General features: G+C 49.2%; 1 protein-coding gene and 1 long non-coding RNA gene across 12 annotated transcripts in view; one reads left to right on the forward strand and one right to left on the reverse strand.

Annotated features, from left to right (window-relative positions):
* Positions 1-20,381, reverse strand: part of LOC310898758 (uncharacterized protein) — a 56,397-nt gene that overhangs the window by 24,998 nt on the left and 11,018 nt on the right. Inside the window, exons 1-7 of one of the 11 annotated variants that reach the window (XR_014583625.1) lie at positions 5,478-5,580; positions 5,151-5,301; positions 3,569-3,711; positions 2,499-2,590; positions 2,131-2,199; positions 1,983-2,056; positions 1,315-1,528 (exon numbers count right to left, since the gene is read on the reverse strand). Coding sequence is in view for 1 of the 11 variants with exons in the window: in XM_083834194.1 (XP_083690320.1) it covers positions 11,940-12,084; positions 12,187-12,284; positions 20,017-20,167 (394 nt within the window). In the remaining 10 variants the exon portion in view is untranslated. Of the gene's footprint in view, positions 1-1,314; positions 5,302-5,477; positions 5,878-11,939; positions 12,085-12,186; positions 12,285-20,016; positions 20,168-20,381 lie in introns of those variants that run through there. The other 10 variants (XR_014583622.1, XR_014583626.1, XR_014583620.1 and 7 more) reach the window with 10 other exon arrangements.
* Positions 4,996-20,167, forward strand: LOC310898778. The gene is made up of 2 exons (XR_014583704.1): positions 4,996-5,135; positions 19,119-20,167. It is a non-coding gene; the product is annotated as an uncharacterized lncRNA (long non-coding RNA).

Genomic DNA, 20,381 nt, shown 5'->3' on the forward strand with positions numbered 1-20,381 from the left:
CCGGGGCGCCTGCAGTACCCACTTTTCGCCACCAGGCGGCGGCAGAGGGCGCCAGGGGGCGCCACCGCGCATGCGCGGCCCCGGGGCGCCTGCAGTACCCACTTTTCGTCACCAGGCGGCGGCAGAGGGCGCCAGGGGGCGCCACCGCGCATGCGCGGCCCCGGGGCGCCTGCAGTACCCACTTTTGGCCACCAGGCGGCGGCAGAGGGCGCCAGGGGGCACCACCGCGCATGCGCGGCCCCGGGGCGCCTGCAGCACCCACTTTTCGCCACCAGGCGGCGGCAGAGGGCGCCGGGGGGCGCCACCGCGCATGCGCGGCCCCGGGGCGCCTGCAGTACCCACTTTTCGCCACCAGGCGGCGGCAGAGGGCGCCACAGCGTATGCGCGGCCCCGAGGCGCCTGCAGTACCCACTTTTGGCCACCAGGTGGCGCAGAGGGCGCCAGGGGGCACCACAGCGTATGCGCTGACCCAAGGCGCCTGCAGTACCGGATTTTCACCAGCAGGTGGCGGAAGGGGGCATCCAAAGGCGCCACCGCGCATGCGTGGCCCCGCCGCCTGCAGTACCCGCTTCTCGCCGGCAGGATGCGTCCTGAGGGCAGCAGGGACGGCTTCCCAGACCATTTTCCCAGAGAAAGCACAAACGAAAACAGCAGAAATTTGCACCCCGCGCCGCCTCAGGGAGGAAGGGTCTGCCTTGAGCAACGTGCCGCTCACGGCTGGGAAGCTGAGCGGCGGCAAGCTGTAACAGTACCTTTTTTATCGGGACAAAAAAGGCAGGGAGATAATAACAACGAACCCAACGCGGGCAACGGGATGCTCTGAGCCCAACGACCACAACTCCCGGCTTGCTGGGGGAATGGTGCTCCTGGCGGCTTGACACTGCAGACACCATGGAGCCAGCCCCAGGCTTCCCCACCTGCAGCCCAGCACCCGCAGACCTGTGCCTGCCACCCCATGCCACCCCCGCCTGGGCTTTCCTTGCCCCAGCCGGCAATCCCCCGGGACCCGGCCTCCACAACGCCATCGCCTGCCCTGGGGGTCCTGCCGGGAACCCCCAGCCCCCTCCCCACTTGCGCCTCTGCAAGCAGCCCCCACCCCACAGAGCAGTCTCCCCACCCCAGGGAGCAAAGACAGCAGCGAGCTGCCCTCCCCGTCCCACAATAGGCAGCTGCCCCCCCACCTGGCAGGGCTGGCCCCGCACTCCGGCCGACAGACACGGGGCCACCCCCCCTCCATACCCACCCCGCTACGGAACCTGCACCCACACACAGACGGCGAAAGCCACTTCCTGGGATGGCAACCACCAAAGGGGGCACGGGCCAGAAAGCAAACTTTATTAAACTGCTGTGCAGGACTCCGGGGAGGGGGGCTGCGGTGGGGCTCCCTGCCCGGTCGTTCTCCCCTTCCCCTGGCGGGCAAGGCAAAGAGCGGCGTCCGTCTGTCCGTCCCTGCGTGGGGAGCGGATGCTGGAAGTGGGCTTCTCACTGTCGCTGCTTTGGGTAGTTGCAGAGTAATTGCCTGAAGTAACTAGGCAAATTAAACTCATATTCACCTTTTAAAGAAAGCGTACAGCATCGAAGCTTTCAGGGTGGAGGGCAGCTGCGCTACCTAAGCGTTCCCTAGGCCTCCAACTTTACGTGCTATCGCACTAGGGGAACTCGGTGTGCTGACTCCAAGGAAGGGGAGGGAGCGTAAAGCGGAGTGGAAACACCACGGATAGGCTCTGCAACCAGATGGGGATCCGATGCTCTCGTGCACACTGAGACCCACTGATAAGCTGAGACACACTGATAAGCTGCACCTTTGCTACCCTGAGCCAAGGACCTGTCATGTTTTTAACAAAACACTGTACTCTAGGGAACTTTTGCTCATTCTAGTATCGTCATAATACCAAAACACACCTCCATCCCAAAAGGTCCGTGCCTCCAAGGGACGACCACCCCTCACTGAGGGCGTGCTATGAATTTCTCAGACCCCTTACCTTTAAACAAAAGCAAGAAAACTTTTCACCAATCATAACCAAGGTATGCCTGACGAGAGTCACTCAAGCCCCACCTAAAGGAGAGAAAATAATGTAAACTGTCTGAAGTGAAAGGGGATGTTAGGGAAGATACCATCACGAAGGATACCTTTCTGACTTCTGGGATCAGTCGACGGGCTGAGCCTCTCTTCCCCCTGCCACCCTCCGCACTGGGACTCTGTGGGGTAACATTTGAACACTGCCCTTCATTGCATTGTTCCCAGCCGTGACAGTTCTCATTAAACGTGACTAGACCAAGGGCGTGCTACATTATTTAGGTGAATCCGTGACCATGATAGGTCAGTACCCTGAATCCGACCGCAACTGTAACAGTTACTCAGCTATGCCCCTTAACGTGACAGTATTTCATAGGGAAAAACATTAAGCCTAAGATTTCCCATGCCTAAGGCCCTAGGGGTCAGGCAGAGAAGGAACCCGAGACTCTTAGCTATGCAACTCCTGAGAATCGCAGCTTACAGTTAGTCACTCACTGTCTTCCGGTCTCACAGAATGAGGCAGAGGTATAATTAATTCCTTCTCCATCTCTCTGGAAAGAGCTTTTCTCCTATCTGTGACAAAGGAAAAAAAAAAAGTTGCGATCATGGGAGTCATTACACAAAGCCACAATCTGTGAATTCACTACTACAGTTAAGATCATTTTTAGTCAAAAAACACCTCGGCAGCAATGTTACCACTGCAAACAGCGCGGCAAGAAAAATTCCACTCAAGGTAAAGGAAAGGGCGAGCTAAAAGGACGAATGACGTGACCAAAGGCAACTGCAACAACCATCTGGTAGATGGTTGTCCACAGCCCTTGGATTTCATGGTTGTCTTTCCTGACAAATGAATCCTGGAAGAACAGAAAAGATACACAAGGTGTCCTTTGTGGAGCCTTTGGGGAGACTACTGAAAGGAAAACCAAACCAAAAAACCAGGTACAGCAAGCGGCGTGTACGTTGGTTCTGTTAACAGAGTGACACTAACATACTAGAAATTTCCACGTTCTTTGCCCTCTGCCTTAAAAAAGTCACCCAATTCTGTCAGTGTTCACCGTCGCCTTTTTTTTTTTTTTTTTTTTTAAATTTTCACATGGACATCCGAGGAAAACATTTTGAGTCCCTGTCATCAAGGGAGAGGAGGAGAAAAAAAAAAGAGAGGGATGAGGGGGGAAGAAGCACAGCCATTCCTTGCCTCGGTAACACGAGCAAAAAGCTCAGGCGCTCGGCAACAATGCGCTTTGAAAGACAAAACACAGAAGAAACAGCACGTTATTTAATCTCAGCTGTAGAGTCACGTGTATTTGTACCTGCTCATTTATTCATCTGCCAGTTTATTTTGCTACAGACGCTACAGAACGTAGAGACTGCGAGGTTACTACAACCTTTTGTAACCGATGCAATCTTTGGTAGGAATAGCTATCTAAAAGAGCCAACAAAATCCCCTTCGTCGACAGCCATCTGAACAGCCTGGTTCGATACGCTCACAGAGAGACCCATGAAAAATCCACCCTTTCTTTCAGAAAAGTAAATAAATACATACATACATACGAGACGGTAAGGAAGAAAAGCTGAACACACGGGATGCAGTCCTTTGCCAAGGGGCAGATCCAACATCAGCACAAGGAGCTTTGGGGCATGTGAGTGATCATCTACACCAGCCATCGGGACAAGCCAAACGCACGCACACGAGCCTCGATTAAAAAACAAACAAACAAACAAAAAAACCCAACACGTTAAGTTCCTTTATAGCTTATGGAAGTACCAACCTACAGCTTAGATGCAGTTGGATTGCATCAGCTTAGGGACTGCCTCCTTCAAAACGCACAGGGCGGTGGGAAAACCAGTCTCGAAAACCTGTTGCCTAACAGGAGACTGTTGCCTGCTCCTCCACAGGTTACATTCTTCCAAGCATCGTCCTGTTCCTGGATTTTACCAGCCACAACAGGATGGTCCCACTGGCATGAGTCAGGGACGCTTCGCACGGGGTTTATTTGATGCTGAAGTAAGTCTTCTGTGGGTATAAGTAACGCAGCACGAGATGGAAAGTAAGCTAAGGTACCGTCTGCGGCACAACGCTTGTGCGATATTGGACCTGAGGGGACCAGTCAAAGCCTGCAATAATCGCTGAGTGGGTGGGTAAGTAGGGAGCCCTACGGGAAACAGAGCTTGTGTTCTGCAAAGCTCTTTTCCCGTCAAGAAGAGGACCTTTTCTATTCAGCGTCTTTACCGAACTTTAGGCTACTTCCTATTCGCTTTGGCAAGTTAGCCTCCATAGAAGCCAAGAGATTTTAAACTGCCAAGCACCATTTATAGTTCCTGTCCTCCGATGACAGGGAATTTCAATCGGGGCGCTAGTTAATAGGAAAGTCTGGCTCTGTTTCACGCAAATCAAGTACCTAACCACAGACAGGAGTCTGCAGAAAGAACGCTTTAAAAGATGAATTTAAAGAGAGGGATGATACTCACTTTTCCAACATTTCTGCAATGACTGTGGCAAAAAAGGCTGAACCAGGGACGTCTCTATCATCCCCTCTAGGATTTAGCAGCTCCATACAGTTATGGGTCAAATACCACAGCTTCAACGCAAGGCAGACCTCGAAGGTCACGTTTCTGTCTGCGTACCGAGTTCTGCTGGAAAGCCCCCAGCCGCTCAATTCCCAAGCAACTTTGCCACGGCCAGCGCTTACCTGGAGTTTTGCTTTCTCTCGCTGCTCAGTACGGGCTCAAGGCCTCTTTTGTTGCACACAGTTCAAGCAAAACTCTCGGGACATAACCAACAGACAGACAGACAGGCAGAAATCACCTCTCACGTCTGTCTTGACCGACCACAACCAGCGTTCTGGAAAGCCCCGCAAGCACCGGTGTATTTCTAGGACAACTCTGAAAGCTGAGGCGGGACAAAGGTTAGCCTCTTGTACCACAGACTGAGCAACAAAGAGACAGAGCTCAACAGGCCAATTCGTTCTAGGTCTAAGAAGCTACTACAGCTTGGCAGGCACTACGTGGCTTTCCTTTGCGCTTCCCACGCCGAGCAGTTCGCGCTTCTGCAAATTTGATTAAGCCTTTGAGCCTGGGCTGCAGGAAGTTTATGAGCACGCCTCGGTTTCACCCAAAGGTTGCTGCGACTTACCCGGACAGCTGGGACAGACGGGCTGCTCTTTCTCCTGGGAAACCTGCGACTGCAGCACGCCAGCTGCAGCTTTCCTCCCTTCAGCTGCCGCGCCACCTTCGCTCGGCGACAAACCCCGCGGGGGTCCCAGCGGCGGGGAGCTGCTTCTGCCCTGGTGAGCCGCAGGGAAAGGAGAGAGCCGGCCGTCAGCGCGCGGGGGGAGGAAAACCTCCGAGGCGCAGCCCGACGATCGAGCGCAGCGAGGACCCGCGCCCGGCCGCCGCAGCCCCCACCCCTCCCGGCCCGACGCTCCGGGGAAGCGCCCCCGAAGGCTCTCGCTCGCCTCACCGCCGGCAGCCGCGCTCGCAGCCAGCGGCAACCTGCGCCTCCCGGCGCGCACGGCCCGGCCCCGGCCCCGGCCCCGGCTCGGGGAAAGACCGGCCGCGCGCCACAGAACTACAGCTCCCAGCATGCCGCGGGACGGAGCAGTCCATCCGACCCAGAGGGGAGTCGGCCAAGCGCACGCAGCCGCCCCCCCCCCCGCGCCGCTTCGCCCCCCTCTCCCCCAGCCCTCCGAAGCCCCGCGCAGTGCAGACCCCGCCGCACGCCCGGTCCGCTCCGCTCCGCTCCGACGCCGCCCCCGCCCCGCACAAGGGCCGTTTCCGCAGAAGCCGCCGACCGCGTGGCGCCCCAACCGCCCGCCGCCTGGCCCCCTCCCGGCCCGGCCCGGCCCGGGGCGGCGCCGACCACCAACCTCGTTGCGGCACCGCGCCGCGGCGGCCCGACCCGAGCTGAGCCCGGCGCGGCCCGGCCCGACAGCTTCCGCCCATAGTGCCGGCAAGCCCTGCACGGCACCTCCGCCCTGGGTTCCTCCGAGCCAATCACGGAGCGTTTCCGCCCTGAGTTAAGGCTAGCCGTGACGCCGCTTCCGCCCTGGGTTCCCAGCCAATCATGAAGCGTATCCGCCCTCAATGACGGCTCGCCAGGACACCACATCCGCCCTCACGGTCCAGCCAATCACGGAGCCGTTTTGGCCCTCAGGGAAGGCACGCCCTGACGTCACTTCCGCCCTCGGTTCCCTCGCAGGTAACGGGTCTCAAGGTAGTTTGTTCCCTTTAAACAATAACAGAGGGCGGCTGTGCTTCAGAACGATTGCATTTCTTGAAATCTATAGGAAGCAGTCCGTGAAATATGATCTCGGAACCTCGCCTTTTAAGCATTAGAGGCAAACCTGCTATTTGTATGTGCTCCTTAGAAGCTAAACTGTCAGTCTGCAATTGTTTTACCTTTACTGCAACTCAGGACCGCACTCGGAGCGCTGACTCAATGCCGTGTGTGCTGTCTCCAGCTAGCTGTCAGGCGCACGCTGCTCCACGGAGAAGTCAAATTTCCTCTGAAATTGCTTACCCAAACCAGTATGGGACGCAATAGGAAACCAGGGAGGAAGCAACCTCTCCTCTGCACTCAGAGTCCGTCCTGCCGTCAGCTACAGCATGGGACAGAAACCGTATTATTCAGATGCGGAGGTATCAAAGATGATCCTCTGAAGTCGCATCGGAGAACTTGAGGCTGGGGGCTGGCAGGAAAAAAAGTAACTAACAAGACAAGCCATCCTAAGTCTGTAAAAAAAAATAGAAAAAAAGGAAAAAATAGAAAAAGGTCGGAGGGTGGGGGTGGGAAGGCAGTAAGAATCAGCCTGATAAAAGGTTTACAAATGAGATGAAGAAGAAGAGGAGAAGGGGAGAGATTGTCTATGCAAGGCAAGAGACCCAGGAGGCAAAGGCTGAAGTCTAGGCAGGCAGACTAGAATGTGACGAGGAAACATGCTGGCTTTCTATGAAGAACAGAGCTAGCAGCAAGGAAGTAATAATGGCAGACGAGGGAGACTAGTGCCTTTTCCTTTCACGTGAACATACTCCCTTCACTAGAGCCTACTCCCCTTCAGTATGAAACGAGGACCAACGCTCACAAAATTCAGTTATAAAATAGGAAGCTGCCCTTTGGCAGTCTCTTTCTAAGTGCCCATACCCATCACTTGCTCCTCAAACACTTGCTCATACGTTAGAGAAATGCTCAATCAGTCTTGCTAAAAATACTAGCAGTGAGAGCCTAGACTCATCGCTCCACAAGCGAGTGAAAGCAATCATTCTGCCTCGGTGCAAACATGCAGTATCAGTATGGGACAGACCACTCACAGCCTAGAGCTTCTACTTTCTGTGCTAATTTTTTTTTAGCATATATTCTTAACAGTTGCGATTTGCTATTAGCAATCTATATCAAACATTTGATGTTTAATGGTAGCCTGCAACTCAGCTGCGTTCGGCATGGACAGGAAAGTGCTCATTGGTAGGAACCTCATAAATTGCAAGTTAAGCAGGGAACCTACGTTATAAGACACGTGCAGAAACCGCAGCACCTGAACGTAAGCTAACTCCTTCTCTACGCTGGGTATCAAAAACCAACCCTGAATAACTCTCGACATTGCAGAAGCAAGTCCCAAGAATGTGCCCGTAGAGGAAAAAAAATTGGGATGGCAACAGAATTCATTTCAGAAGAGTCTTTTGAGGCAAGACTTCTTGCAGCCTTCCAGTAACTCACCAACAGAAATACGCTTTTGTTATCAAAGACCTCTCTGCATTACAGTTTGCGACGTGCCAGTTTCACACATTTTCTAACCCAAGACCAGCTTCTCGATGCACCCCTCGAACGCAAGAGAACGGATTTAGTCTATGCTGCCTGAACTGTACTTTCCTCGGTCAGAAGGTAATATGGTTCGTTCCGGAAAGCATCATTTTTCAGTAACAACCTTCCCCACAGGGGCCAAACATCACGTTAACCAGCCCAGGAGATACTCATGCTATTTCATACATGACGATAACAGGGCAGATACTTGCTATATTCAATTCCTAAAGCGAGCCTCCTTTGGCAAAAGAAAACGCTATTTATTTATTTATTTAGATTTTTTTATTATTTTTTTTTAAACAATGCCGTGGGTTGCTGTTTTCAAAGGCCTCTCTGTCTTCTCTGATGAAGACATCTCTCATGTAATTATGGAAGCTGCAGCTGTTTCCACTGACAAGCTCTCAAAGTCCTGGGCTCACTAACCTGTGACAGCCGCAATATCCAATTGCAGGTGACGGAATATTCTAGTTCTGCTCATTTCCTTTGAGGCCCAGAAAAGCTCATGACAACAGGAGTACCATGAAAGGACCCATAATATTACCTTTATTTTCAGCTTCTTCTAAGTCCTTCTCGTTTGCCAAGAGAATTTCTTCTCTCTGATCACGTAACAAGTCAGCAAGACAACAATCAATCTCCGCTCTCTGAAAGAGAAAAGTTTCTCAACTGCATCCTTATATGAAGTCCGTGGTGTTTGACATCTGGCTCACTTCAGCTCATTTCTACTGACACATCTTCTCGCCATCTTGACTCCCTGGATGCTTGGAGCCAGCTGATTTTTTCCAGGACCCATTTGTGTTATAAACCTGTATTTTAAGGCTTGCCACGTGTTCCCAACCTTAAAGAGTGAGCACATACTGTTCTCTCACCTGCTCAGGCTGCAGAGCTGCCAGGGTCCTGCCACCAGCTCGAGCCCTTTCACCCTGCTGCTCTGCTGGAGGGCCTGCCAAAACAAACAAACAAACAAAACACAACCACAAGACACGCAGACAAAGGTTACAGCCCATGTGGGAGGAAACGAACGCTAACCTTTCATCTTCCAACTCTTTACTCAAAGCAGGAAAACAGGTACGGTCCTAATAGACATATCAAAGAAATTCACTGTATGCCAGAACAGGAAAATCTGTATCAGATACCAAAATGCTGCCACGGTCCCCGAGCACAGCCCTTTTCAAGGCATCACGGAGATTCAGCAAGATCATCCAGGTCATAGGGGACAAACAAGCTCGTATCAAAGCTGCACACAGCTTGTATCAAAGAGACTTGACAAAGAGCAAAAGAATACAAGGACGGCTAAATCTCAGGAGAGATTTAGGAGAAAACTGAAAACAGGGAGGCATCCTTTGAAAAAGTTTAATTAGACAACTAACGAAAAGAGAAAAGATTGCAAAACAACACGGGAATGTACAAACAGCGCTGGAAGCCAAAAGCGGCCTGAGTAACAGCTTGCAGAATAGCTGCTCTCTCCACGCCTCTCCCTGTGCACACTGAAGGGTTCCTACGGAAGAAAGGTTTTCTTCTTGGCGTGGATATCAAAGAACCTGTCTCAAACTGAAACGATACAGAACAAGTTTTGAAACAGAAGCAGAAGTAACAAGTCAAAAGGCTCACGCAGCATTTCACTAAGGAGTTCTCAAGTAGCTCACGGATAAGCTACGTTTTCATTTTTAACTCTCTTGAAATTGTCTGTAGGACAGATGACTTGAAATGTGACTAATAGGCCCGGACTTCTATTTCAGAAGCGTCCTACAGAAATTGCCAGAGCAGGAATTCCCACATTAAGGAAAATAACAGGAAGTAAGAAAAGAACTAGCGGACACTTGATTAAGAAGACTTAATTAAGGAGCGTTAAAACAGCTTTTTAAAGCGAGGTCATACTTTATAAAGTAGAGCGTATTTTCGTGTTCTTTGAAAAAAAGTGACACACGCGAGGAGATAAGAGTTCATTTTAAAAAGTTACCTGACTATTTCAAGTGTGTTTTGGAAGACAGAAGACAAAAGAAAGAATGGGAGTAACCACGTTCCATGGTAGAGGAAGGGTCGCAGTAAGATTTCACCTTTACTTTTGCTGTTCACCATACTTGTAATAGTCTGAGACGTGGGGTTACAAGATGAAAAGCTTTATAGCTGATACAAATTTATTGCAGTAGGACAAAGTGAAAAGCGCTGATATCGCACTTTTTCCCAGAAAGGAACTTCTCGGAAAAGGAGCTAAGTTTCCTGGTGGACGCCAACTTGAACACGAAACAGCAATGTGCCTTTGCTGCAAAAGCAGCTGAGGGTATCCTGGGTGGCATTAGGCAAAGTATTGCCAGCAGGTCAAGAAAGGCGATCCTCCGCCTCTGCTCAGGAACGGTGAGGCCGCACCTGGAGTGCTGGGCCTGGGCCTCCCAGTACAGGAGAGACCTGGACACACTGCGAAGAGTCCAACGGAGGGCCACGAGGACGGTAAGGGACTGAAGCACCTTTCCTATGAGGACAGGCTGGGAGAGCTGGGACCGCTCGGCCTGGAGAAGAGGAGGCTTGGAGGGGATCTCATCGATGTCTGTAAATACACGAAGGGAGGGTGGAAGGAAGACAAAGCCAGACTTTTCTAACTGGTACCCAAGGAACAAAAAAGGAGGCAACAGACACAGGCCGAAACATAGGATGTTCCCCTCCTGTGGTTTCCTGAACATCAGTAAATACTTTTTCGCTGTGAGGGTGACTGAGCACTAGCGTAGGCTGCCCAGGGAGGTCGTGGAGTCACGGTCTTTGTGAGGTTTCAAAACCTGTCTGGACGTGGTCCTGGAAAACCAGATCTGGGTGGCTCTGCTTGAGCAGGGGTGTTGGACCGGGTGACCTCTGGAGGTCCTTCCGACCTCAACCAGCCTGTGATTCCTTTGCAGCCGCTATGCAACCAAATAGCAAGCACAATTCAAAGCAGATAAACGTGAAGAAATGCAGAGGCAAAAGGGGAAATCAGGCCTCGGTACTGCACATAATCCTATGAAAACATCACCCCAATGCTCATCAGCGTCGAAGAGCAACTTACACGTTTAAGCTTTTGGAAAAGGCCTAGGAAAGGCAACAAGAAACATCACCAGTCTAATCAAAACTCAAAGTTAGCCTTGCTATCTCATAAACTGAAGGTTCATTTGCATCTTGGATGCTACACAGAATTTTATTTTTGCCTATCTTAAAAAGGTCACAGTAGAATAAAAACAGTTTCAGCCAAGAGAAACAGGGATCGCCAAACTTTTGGAACAGTTTCTGTAGAAAAGGACTAAGAAAAAACCTTTTTCATGTGACAAAGAGACGATGAGGGAAAAGACGATGTCTCATATCATAGAAGTTGAACAGAGATCGATCACCCGTGTTCTCTTTCCATACAGAAGGCGGGGGCATCAAAAGCTAGCAGGAAGCAAACTTCAACGCTCCTCCTGCCCACAAACACACACAAAATAAAGGAAGCAGTTCTCCACATAGTGCTAGCTCCAGAGTTTACGCACAATACCTAGTTAAGGCTCGTGACTGCTGTGACCCACGGATGCTAAGTGTTTACATGGGTTCAAAGGATATGGCCGATTTTTACAAGAAACACATTAAGCGTTTTTATACTCAAAGGCATTGGCTTGTCTTAAAGTGCAAGTCACAAGTATCGCTCTATACTCGTTCCATTCTGCTAAGACCACCGATCTTTGGTCTGACTTTCTGCGGCCCTTGTTACATTGTCACAGCAACACAGAGGCAGGAAAACATTCCTGCATACGGTAACAAAAGACCGAGTCATTAAAAGAACTTACGACAAAAACCCAAACTACACACTATCTTAGTTCAGCCGTACATTCTATATGCACGCTTTCACCCTGGAATCTTCAATAATAGATGATAACCTCTAAGACTAAAAGCAATACAAATTCTACCTAGTTCTTTGAATGCAAGTCTGATGCAGCAAGTCATCAGCTGGAAGGAACCCGAGCAGAGGATTCAAGATGTTCTATTCCAACATTAAAAGTTACCTTTCAAAAGCCGTTTGTCAAGCAGAGCGTAGTTTCCCATTTGTTGAACAGGCAGGCCTAGCCAAATTTTGACCCTAAACTTCCAGGAAATCTCTACAGCTCCCAATGTACATGTTACTTCCGTACTCACCTGCAGGTTTTACCTCTGAAAAAAAAGTTCCAACTTTCTTCCCTTCCACAACACCTGTGATGACACGACCCGAGATCTTTGGGTGGGTTCCACTTGCAATCACTGCAGAGGTGCCTCCTTGGAGGGCCCACAGAGCTGCTTTCACCTGCGATGAAGGATAGAGCCAGTTCCCGAAAATGCACTTGTTATTTGAATCCCCATGCTCAACACGAATTCTTGCTCCACTTTGATCACTTATGTTTCCCACCTGGGATTTGGTTCCAAACGTCACCGATTGTTGGTCTCCTGGGTAGGATATGTCAGTGAGCTTTGCATCATCGGATCCAGGAGGGCTGTCAAAGAGTCCTGAAATGAATAATAAAAAATTGTTAATGTTACATATCTTCTGTTCCAAAGCTCACCAGGGAAAAATAACTAAAGCCTTTGAGGCTAAAATCCTGTATTCCACTCTACAGGATTCAAAACTTCCACTGAACCCTCCTTTTGTGGAACTGAAAGGATGAAACACTAACATGCAGGCTCAAGATGCGTAACTTCACCGGAATTGTAGCTAGTGTGAGGAAACAGAATATCCACATGCTGAATAGCATCACGTACGCTGGGAAGTACCCACACTTCAGTGAGGTTAGAGAGAAAACCGGAAAGAAGTTTCCAGCTTTTATACGGTTCAGAATCAGGGCTGACACACAAGAGTGCACAACTGAACAAAGGACAGTCCTCTTCACCTAAAATCTCAGATGATATTCCCGAATGCTGTGTTGTACACTGATAAACCGGGCAACTTAGAAATATGTATAAAGGCTAACTATTGAGTTCTGCAAAGAAAGGACACAAGACTATAGACACACACTTATTCATTTTAAATAAATATTGTACTTTTATTTAACTATGTTCTGAGTTGAGCGATACTTCTGTTTACCTAACATGTAAACCCTAAACTCTACCGCCAAACTTCCCAGAAGTTCTATGCGAACAAACACGTCACAGATTAAAGCGCACAAGTGAAGAGTACCTGAACTCTTCCTTTACAGCTTGGGAAGGAAAGGACACTTCTTTCCATAAAGAAGATACCACAGCAAATGAATAAGCTGTGAGGAAATGGGAGCGGTGTTTTCGTTTGTTTTTTATTTTTATTTTTTTATAAGTTGTTTGGACTACCATTTTTGTTATTTTTTTTTCCAGCGCTTCCGCCCTGGGTTCCCAGCCAATCATGAAGCGTATCCGCCCTCAATGACGGCTCGCCAGGACACCACATCCGCCCTCACGGTCCAGCCAATCACGGAGCCGTTTTGGCCCTCAGGGAAGGCACGCCCTGACGTCACTTCCGCCCTCGGTTCCCTCGCAGGTAACGGGTCTCAAGGCAGTTTGTTCCCTTTAAACAATAACAGAGGGCGGCTGTGCTTCAGAACGATGGCATTTCTTGAAATCTATAGGAAGCAGTCCGTGAAATATGATCTCGGAACCTCGCCTTTTAAGCATTAGAGGCAAACCTGCTATTTGTATGTGCTCCTTAGAAGCTAAACTGTCAGTCTGCAATTGTTTTACCTTTACTGCAACTCAGGACCGCACTCGGAGCGCTGACTCAATGCCGTGTGTGCTGTCTCCAGCTAGCTGTCAGGCGCACGCTGCTCCACGGAGAAGTCAAATTTCCTCTGAAATTGCTTACCCAAACCAGTATGGGACGCAATAGGAAACCAGGGAGGAAGCAACCTCTCCTCTGCACTCAGAGTCCGTCCTGCCGTCAGCTACAGCATGGGACAGAAACCGTATTATTCAGATGCGGAGGTATCAAAGATGATCCTCTGAAGTCGCATCGGAGAACTTGAGGCTGGGGGCTGGCAGGAAAAAAAGTAACTAACAAGACAAGCCATCCTAAGTCTGTAAAAAAAAATAGAAAAAAAGGAAAAAATAGAAAAAGGTCGGAGGGTGGGGGTGGGAAGGCAGTAAGAATCAGCCTGATAAAAGGTTTACAAATGAGATGAAGAAGAAGAGGAGAAGGGGAGAGATTGTCTATGCAAGGCAAGAGACCCAGGAGGCAAAGGCTGAAGTCTAGGCAGGCAGACTAGAATGTGACGAGGAAACATGCTGGCTTTCTATGAAGAACAGAGCTAGCAGCAAGGAAGTAATAATGGCAGACGAGGGAGACTAGTGCCTTTTCCTTTCACGTGAACATACTCCCTTCACTAGAGCCTACTCCCCTTCAGTATGAAACGAGGACCAACGCTCACAAAATTCAGTTATAAAATAGGAAGCTGCCCTTTGGCAGTCTCTTTCTAAGTGCCCATACCCATCACTTGCTCCTCAAACACTTGCTCATACGTTAGAGAAATGCTCAATCAGTCTTGCTAAAAATACTAGCAGTGAGAGCCTAGACTCATCGCTCCACAAGCGAGTGAAAGCAATCATTCTGCCTCGGTGCAAACATGCAGTATCAGTATGGGACAGACCACTCACAGCCTAGAGCTTCTACTTTCTGTGCTAATTTTTTTTTAGCATATATTCTTAACAGTTGCGATTTGCTATTAGCAATCTATATCAAACATTTGATGTTTAATGGTAGCCTGCAACTCAGCTGCGTTCGGCATGGACAGGAAAGTGCTCATTGGTAGGAACCTCATAAATTGCAAGTTAAGCAGGGAACCTACGTTATAAGACACGTGCAGAAACCGCAGCACCTGAACGTAAGCTAACTCCTTCTCTACGCTGGGTATCAAAAACCAACCCTGAATAACTCTCGACATTGCAGAAGCAAGTCCCAAGAATGTGCCCGTAGAGGAAAAAAAATTGGGATGGCAACAGAATTCATTTCAGAAGAGTCTTTTGAGGCAAGACTTCTTGCAGCCTTCCAGTAACTCACCAACAGAAATACGCTTTTGTTATCAAAGACCTCTCTGCATTACAGTTTGCGACGTGCCAGTTTCACACATTTTCTAACCCAAGACCAGCTTCTCGATGCACCCCTCGAACGCAAGAGAACGGATTTAGTCTATGCTGCCTGAACTGTACTTTCCTCGGTCAGAAGGTAATATGGTTCGTTCCGGAAAGCATCATTTTTCAGTAACAACCTTCCCCACAGGGGCCAAACATCACGTTAACCAGCCCGGGAGATACTCATGCTATTTCATACATGACGATAACAGGGCAGATACTTGCTATATTCAATTCCTAAAGCGAGCCTCCTTTGGCAAAAGAAAACGCTATTTATTTATTTATTTAGATTTTTTTATTATTTTTTTTTAAACAATGCCGTGGGTTGCTGTTTTCAAAGGCCTCTCTGTCTTCTCTGATGAAGACATCTCTCATGTAATTATGGAAGCTGCAGCTGTTTCCACTGACAAGCTCTCAAAGTCCTGGGCTCACTAACCTGTGACAGCCGCAATATCCAATTGCAGGTGACGGAATATTCTAGTTCTGCTCATTTCCTTTGAGGCCCAGAAAAGCTCATGACAACAGGAGTACCATGAAAGGACCCATAATATTACCTTTATTTTCAGCTTCTTCTAAGTCCTTCTCGTTTGCCAAGAGAATTTCTTCTCTCTGATCACGTAACAAGTCAGCAAGACAACAATCAATCTCCGCTCTCTGAAAGAGAAAAGTTTCTCAACTGCATCCTTATATGAAGTCCGTGGTGTTTGACATCTGGCTCACTTCAGCTCATTTCTACTGACACATCTTCTCGCCGTCTTGACTCCCTGGATGCTTGGAGCCAGCTGATTTTTTCCAGGACCCATTTGTGTTATAAACCTGTATTTTAAGGCTTGCCACGTGTTCCCAACCTTAAAGAGTGAGCACATACTGTTCTCTCACCTGCTCAGGCTGCAGAGCTGCCAGGGTCCTGCCACCAGCTCGAGCCCTTTCACCCTGCTGCTCTGCTGGAGGGCCTGCCAAAACAAACAAACAAACAAACAAAACACAACCACAAGACACGCAGACAAAGGTTACAGCCCATGTGGGAGGAAACGAACGCTAACCTTTCATCTTCCAACTCTTTACTCAAAGCAGGAAAACAGGTACGGTCCTAATAGACATATCAAAGAAATTCACTGTATGCCAGAACAGGAAAATCTGTATCAGATACCAAAATGCTGCCACGGTCCCCGAGCACAGCCCTTTTCAAGGCATCACGGAGATTCAGCAAGATCATCCAGGTCATAGGGGACAAACAAGCTCGTATCAAAGCTGCACACAGCTTGTATCAAAGAGACTTGACAAAGAGCAAAAGAATACAAGGACGGCTAAATCTCAGGGCGTAGGAGAAAACTGAAAACAGGGAGGCATCCTTTGAAAAAGTTTAATTAGACAACTAACGAAAAGAGAAAAGATTGCAAAACAACACGGGAATGTACAAACAGCGCTGGAAGCCAAAAGCGGCCTGAGTAACAGCTTGCAGAATAGCTGCTCTCTCCACGCCTCTCCCTGTGCACACTGAAGGGTTCCTACGGAAGAAAGGTTTTCTTCTTGGCGTGGATATCAAAGAACCTGTCTCAAACTGAAACGATACAGAACAAGTTTTGAAACAGAAGCAGAAGTAACAAGTCAAAAGGCTCACGCAGCATTTCACTAAGGAGTTCTCAAGTAGCTCACGGATAAGCTACGTTTTCATTTTTAACTCTCTTGAAATTGTCTGTAGGACAGATGACTTGAAATGTGACTAATAGGCCCGGACTTCTATTTCAGAAGCGTCCTACAGAAATTGCCAGAGCAGGAATTCCCACGTTAAGGAAAATAACAGGAGGTAAGAAAAGAACTAGCGGACACTTGATTAAGAAGACTTAATTAAGGAGCGTTAAAACAGCTTTTTAAAGCGAGGTCATACTTTATAAAGTAGAGCGTATTTTCGTGTTCTTCGAAAAAAAGTGACACACGCGAGGAGATAAGAGTTCATTTTAAAAAGGTACCTGACTATTTCAAGTGTGTTTTGGAAGACAGAAGACAAAAGAAAGAATGGGAGTAACCACGTTCCATGGTAGAGGAAGGGTCGCAGTAAGATTTCACCTTTACTTTTGCTGTTCACCATATTTGTAATCGTCTGAGACGTGGGGTTACAAGATGAAAAGCTTTATAGCTGATACAAATTTATTGCAGTAGGACAAAGTGAAAAGCGCTGATATCGCACTTTTTCCCAGAAAGGAACTTCTCGGAAAAGGAGCTAAGTTTCCTGGTGGACGCCAACTTGAACACGAAACAGCAATGTGCCTTTGCTGCAAAAGCAGCTGAGGGTATCCTGGGTGGCATTAGGCAAAGTATTGCCAGCAGGTCAAGAAAGGCGATCCTCCGCCTCTGCTCAGGAACGGTGAGGCCGCACCTGGAGTGCTGGGCCTGGGCCTCCCAGTACAGGAGGGACCTGGACACACTGCAAAGAGTCCAACGGAGGGCCACGAGGACGGTAAGGGACTGAAGCACCTTTCCTATGAGGACAGGCTGGGAGAGCTGGGACCGTTCGGCCTGGAGAAGAGGAGGCTTGGAGGGGATCTCATCGATGTCTGTAAATACACGAAGGGAGGGTGGAAGGAAGACAAAGCCAGACTTTTCTAACTGGTACCCAAGGAACAAAAAAAGGAGGCAACAGACACAGGCCAAAACATAGGATGTTCCCCTCCTGTGGTTTCCTGAACATCAGTAAATACTTTTTCGCTGTGAGGGTGACTGAGCACTAGCGTAGGCTGCCCAGGGAGGTCGTGGAGTCACGGTCTTTGTGAGGTTTCAAAACCTGTCTGGACGTGGTCCTGGAAAACCAGATCTGGGTGGCTCTGCTTGAGCAGGGGTGTTGGACCGGGTGACCTCTGGAGGTCCTTCCGACCTCAACCAGCCTGTGATTCCTTTGCAGCCGCTATGCAACCAAATAGCAAGCACAATTCAAAGCAGATAAACGTGAAGAAATGCAGAGGCAAAAGGGGAAATCAGGCCTCGGTACTGCACATAATCCTATGAAAACATCACCCCAATGCTCATCAGCGTCGAAGAGCAACTTACACGTTTAAGCTTTTGGAAAAGGCCTAGGAAAGGCAACAAGAAACATCACCAGTCTGATCAAAACTCAAAGTTAGCCTTGCTATCTCATAAACTGAAGGTTCATTTGCATCTTGGATGCTACACAGAATTTTATTTTTGCCTATCTTAAAAAGGTCACAGTAGAATAAAAACAGTTTCAGCCAAGAGAAACAGGGATCGCCAAACTTTTGGAACAGTTTCTATCATTTTTGTTGTTTTTTTTCCTGAGGCAGTCATTTCAACTAGAATCAACCATGAAATCCATCTGAAACAGCTGGAAGAAACTGTGGTTATGAAAAGCCAACCTCCTCCTTCCTTCTCGGGGCCTACAATACGGACCAAAGTCCAGAAGCCACCGAAGGAAACACGTCTGGAGATGATAAAAAGAGTACGTGATTTTGTTGATGTCCTGGTGTGAAACTGTACCTACCACCTTCCTCTTTCTAGAAAAGTACCTTCAGCATCAACAGGTGACAGACTTCACGGCAGCACAGCTCACAAGACTAGACCACTATCAGCCACACGTCTGGGAGACAGAAAAGCTAGCAAGCTCCAGGTATCTGGAAAGCAATATCCAGGACATGTAAAGTACCCATAAATCACTGAAAGACAGAATCCACTGCCGGAAGAAGCAAACGATTGTAGAATAGCGTTCGGCTTATATGCAGGGAAAGACTATCTATTTAGAATCAGGAGTGTTACTCATGACTATATACAATTCCGAGGAGCTAGCAGAAGTACCGTAGCGTCCACACAGGGCGTGCCTTCCAGTCCTTTTACCGGCTTTGTTGCCCTCCTCTGTACGCTTTCAGGGATCTTAACGTTCTTTTTATATTGTAGAGCCCAGAATCGCACACAATATTGAAGGAGAGGCTTCGCCAACGCTAAATACAGTGGGAGAATCACCTCTTTTGACCAGCTGGCTACGCTGTGTTTAATATATCCCAAAATGCTAGACGATAACCCGTGCTTCTGAATCCTCTAGCTATCTTCCCAGGGCCCTGAAATTTATTTTGATTGAACGCAGACTTCTTGCTGCAACTTTGTTGGTACCCACGTGAAAGAGCAGGAGTAGGGAATAATCTGAAGTTTGAACTAAGCTCGTAAGCTCGCTAGCAACGTCCCTGATCCAAGCCCCAGGCAGGTAGAAAAGCTCTCAGTAAAGATGGTCTGGTCTGCAGATGGGAGCCTCTGTTCCCTTCAGAAGGCAGTCACCTGTGACTATAACCTGGCACTATTTCTTCACAACGCTGGCCTTGATCTCTCGATCACTCTACAATTCCACGAAAGGAATTGCCTCCCAAGTCGTTCTTGACTGACCGCAACTAGCGTTCCATAAAGCCCTGCAAGCACTTGTTCATTACTTCTAGGATAATTCTTAAAGCTGAAGCGGGACAAAGTTTTGTCCACAAAGGCCTTCGGGGAGACTTCTGAAAGGAAAACCAGGCCAAACCAAAAAACTAGGAACAGCAAGCGGCGTGTACGTCGGTTTTGCTAACAGAGTAACACTAACGTACTAGGAATTTCCACGTTCTTTGCCCTCTACCTTGAAAGTGTCACCCAATTCTGTCAGTGTTCACCATCAGCTTCTTTTTTTTTTTTTTTAAAAATTTCCACATGGACATCTGAGAAAAACATTTCGAGTCCCCGTCATCGAGGGAGGAGAGGAGAGGAAAAAAAAAGAAAAAGAGAGGGGGGTGGGGAAGAAGCACAGCCATTCCTTTCCTCAGTAATGTGAGCAAAAAGTTCAGGCGCTCGGCAACAACAGAATCGTAGAATATCCTGAGTTGGAAGGGACCACCGAGGATCATCGTTAAGGACCACCGAGTCAAACAACGCGCTTTGAAAGACAAAACGCAGAAGAACCTGCACGTTATTTAATCTCAGCTGTAGAGTCACGTGTATTTGTACCCGCTCATTTCTTCACCTGCCAGTTTATTGTGCTACAGACGTTACAGAACACACAAACTGCAAGGTTACTACTACCTTTTGTAACCGATGCGACCTTTGGTAGGGCTAGCCGTCTAAGAGAGCCACCAAAATCCCCTTCACGCCTGGATTTCACCCGGAGGTCGCTGCGACTTACCCGGACAGCTGGGACAGACGGGCTGCTCTTTCTCCTGGGAAACCTGCGACTGCAGCACGCCAGCTGCAGCTTTCCTCCCTTCAGCTGCCGCGCCACCTTCGCTCGGCGACAAACCCCGCGGGGGTCCCAGCGGCGGGGAGCTGCTTCTGCCCTGGTGAGCCGCAGGGAAAGGAGAGAGCCGGCCGTCAGCGCGCGGGGGGAGGAAAACCTCCGAGGCGCAGCCCGACGATCGAGCGCAGCGAGGACCCGCGCCCGGCCGCCGCAGCCCCCACCCCTCCCGGCCCGACGCTCCGGGGAAGCGCCCCCGAAGGCTCTCGCTCGCCTCACCGCCGGCAGCCGCGCTCGCAGCCAGCGGCAACCTGCGC

Source organism: Anser anser (genome assembly GCF_964211835.1).
Source record: "Anser anser genome assembly, chromosome: 4".
NCBI classification, from domain to species: domain Eukaryota; kingdom Metazoa; phylum Chordata; class Aves; order Anseriformes; family Anatidae; genus Anser; species Anser anser.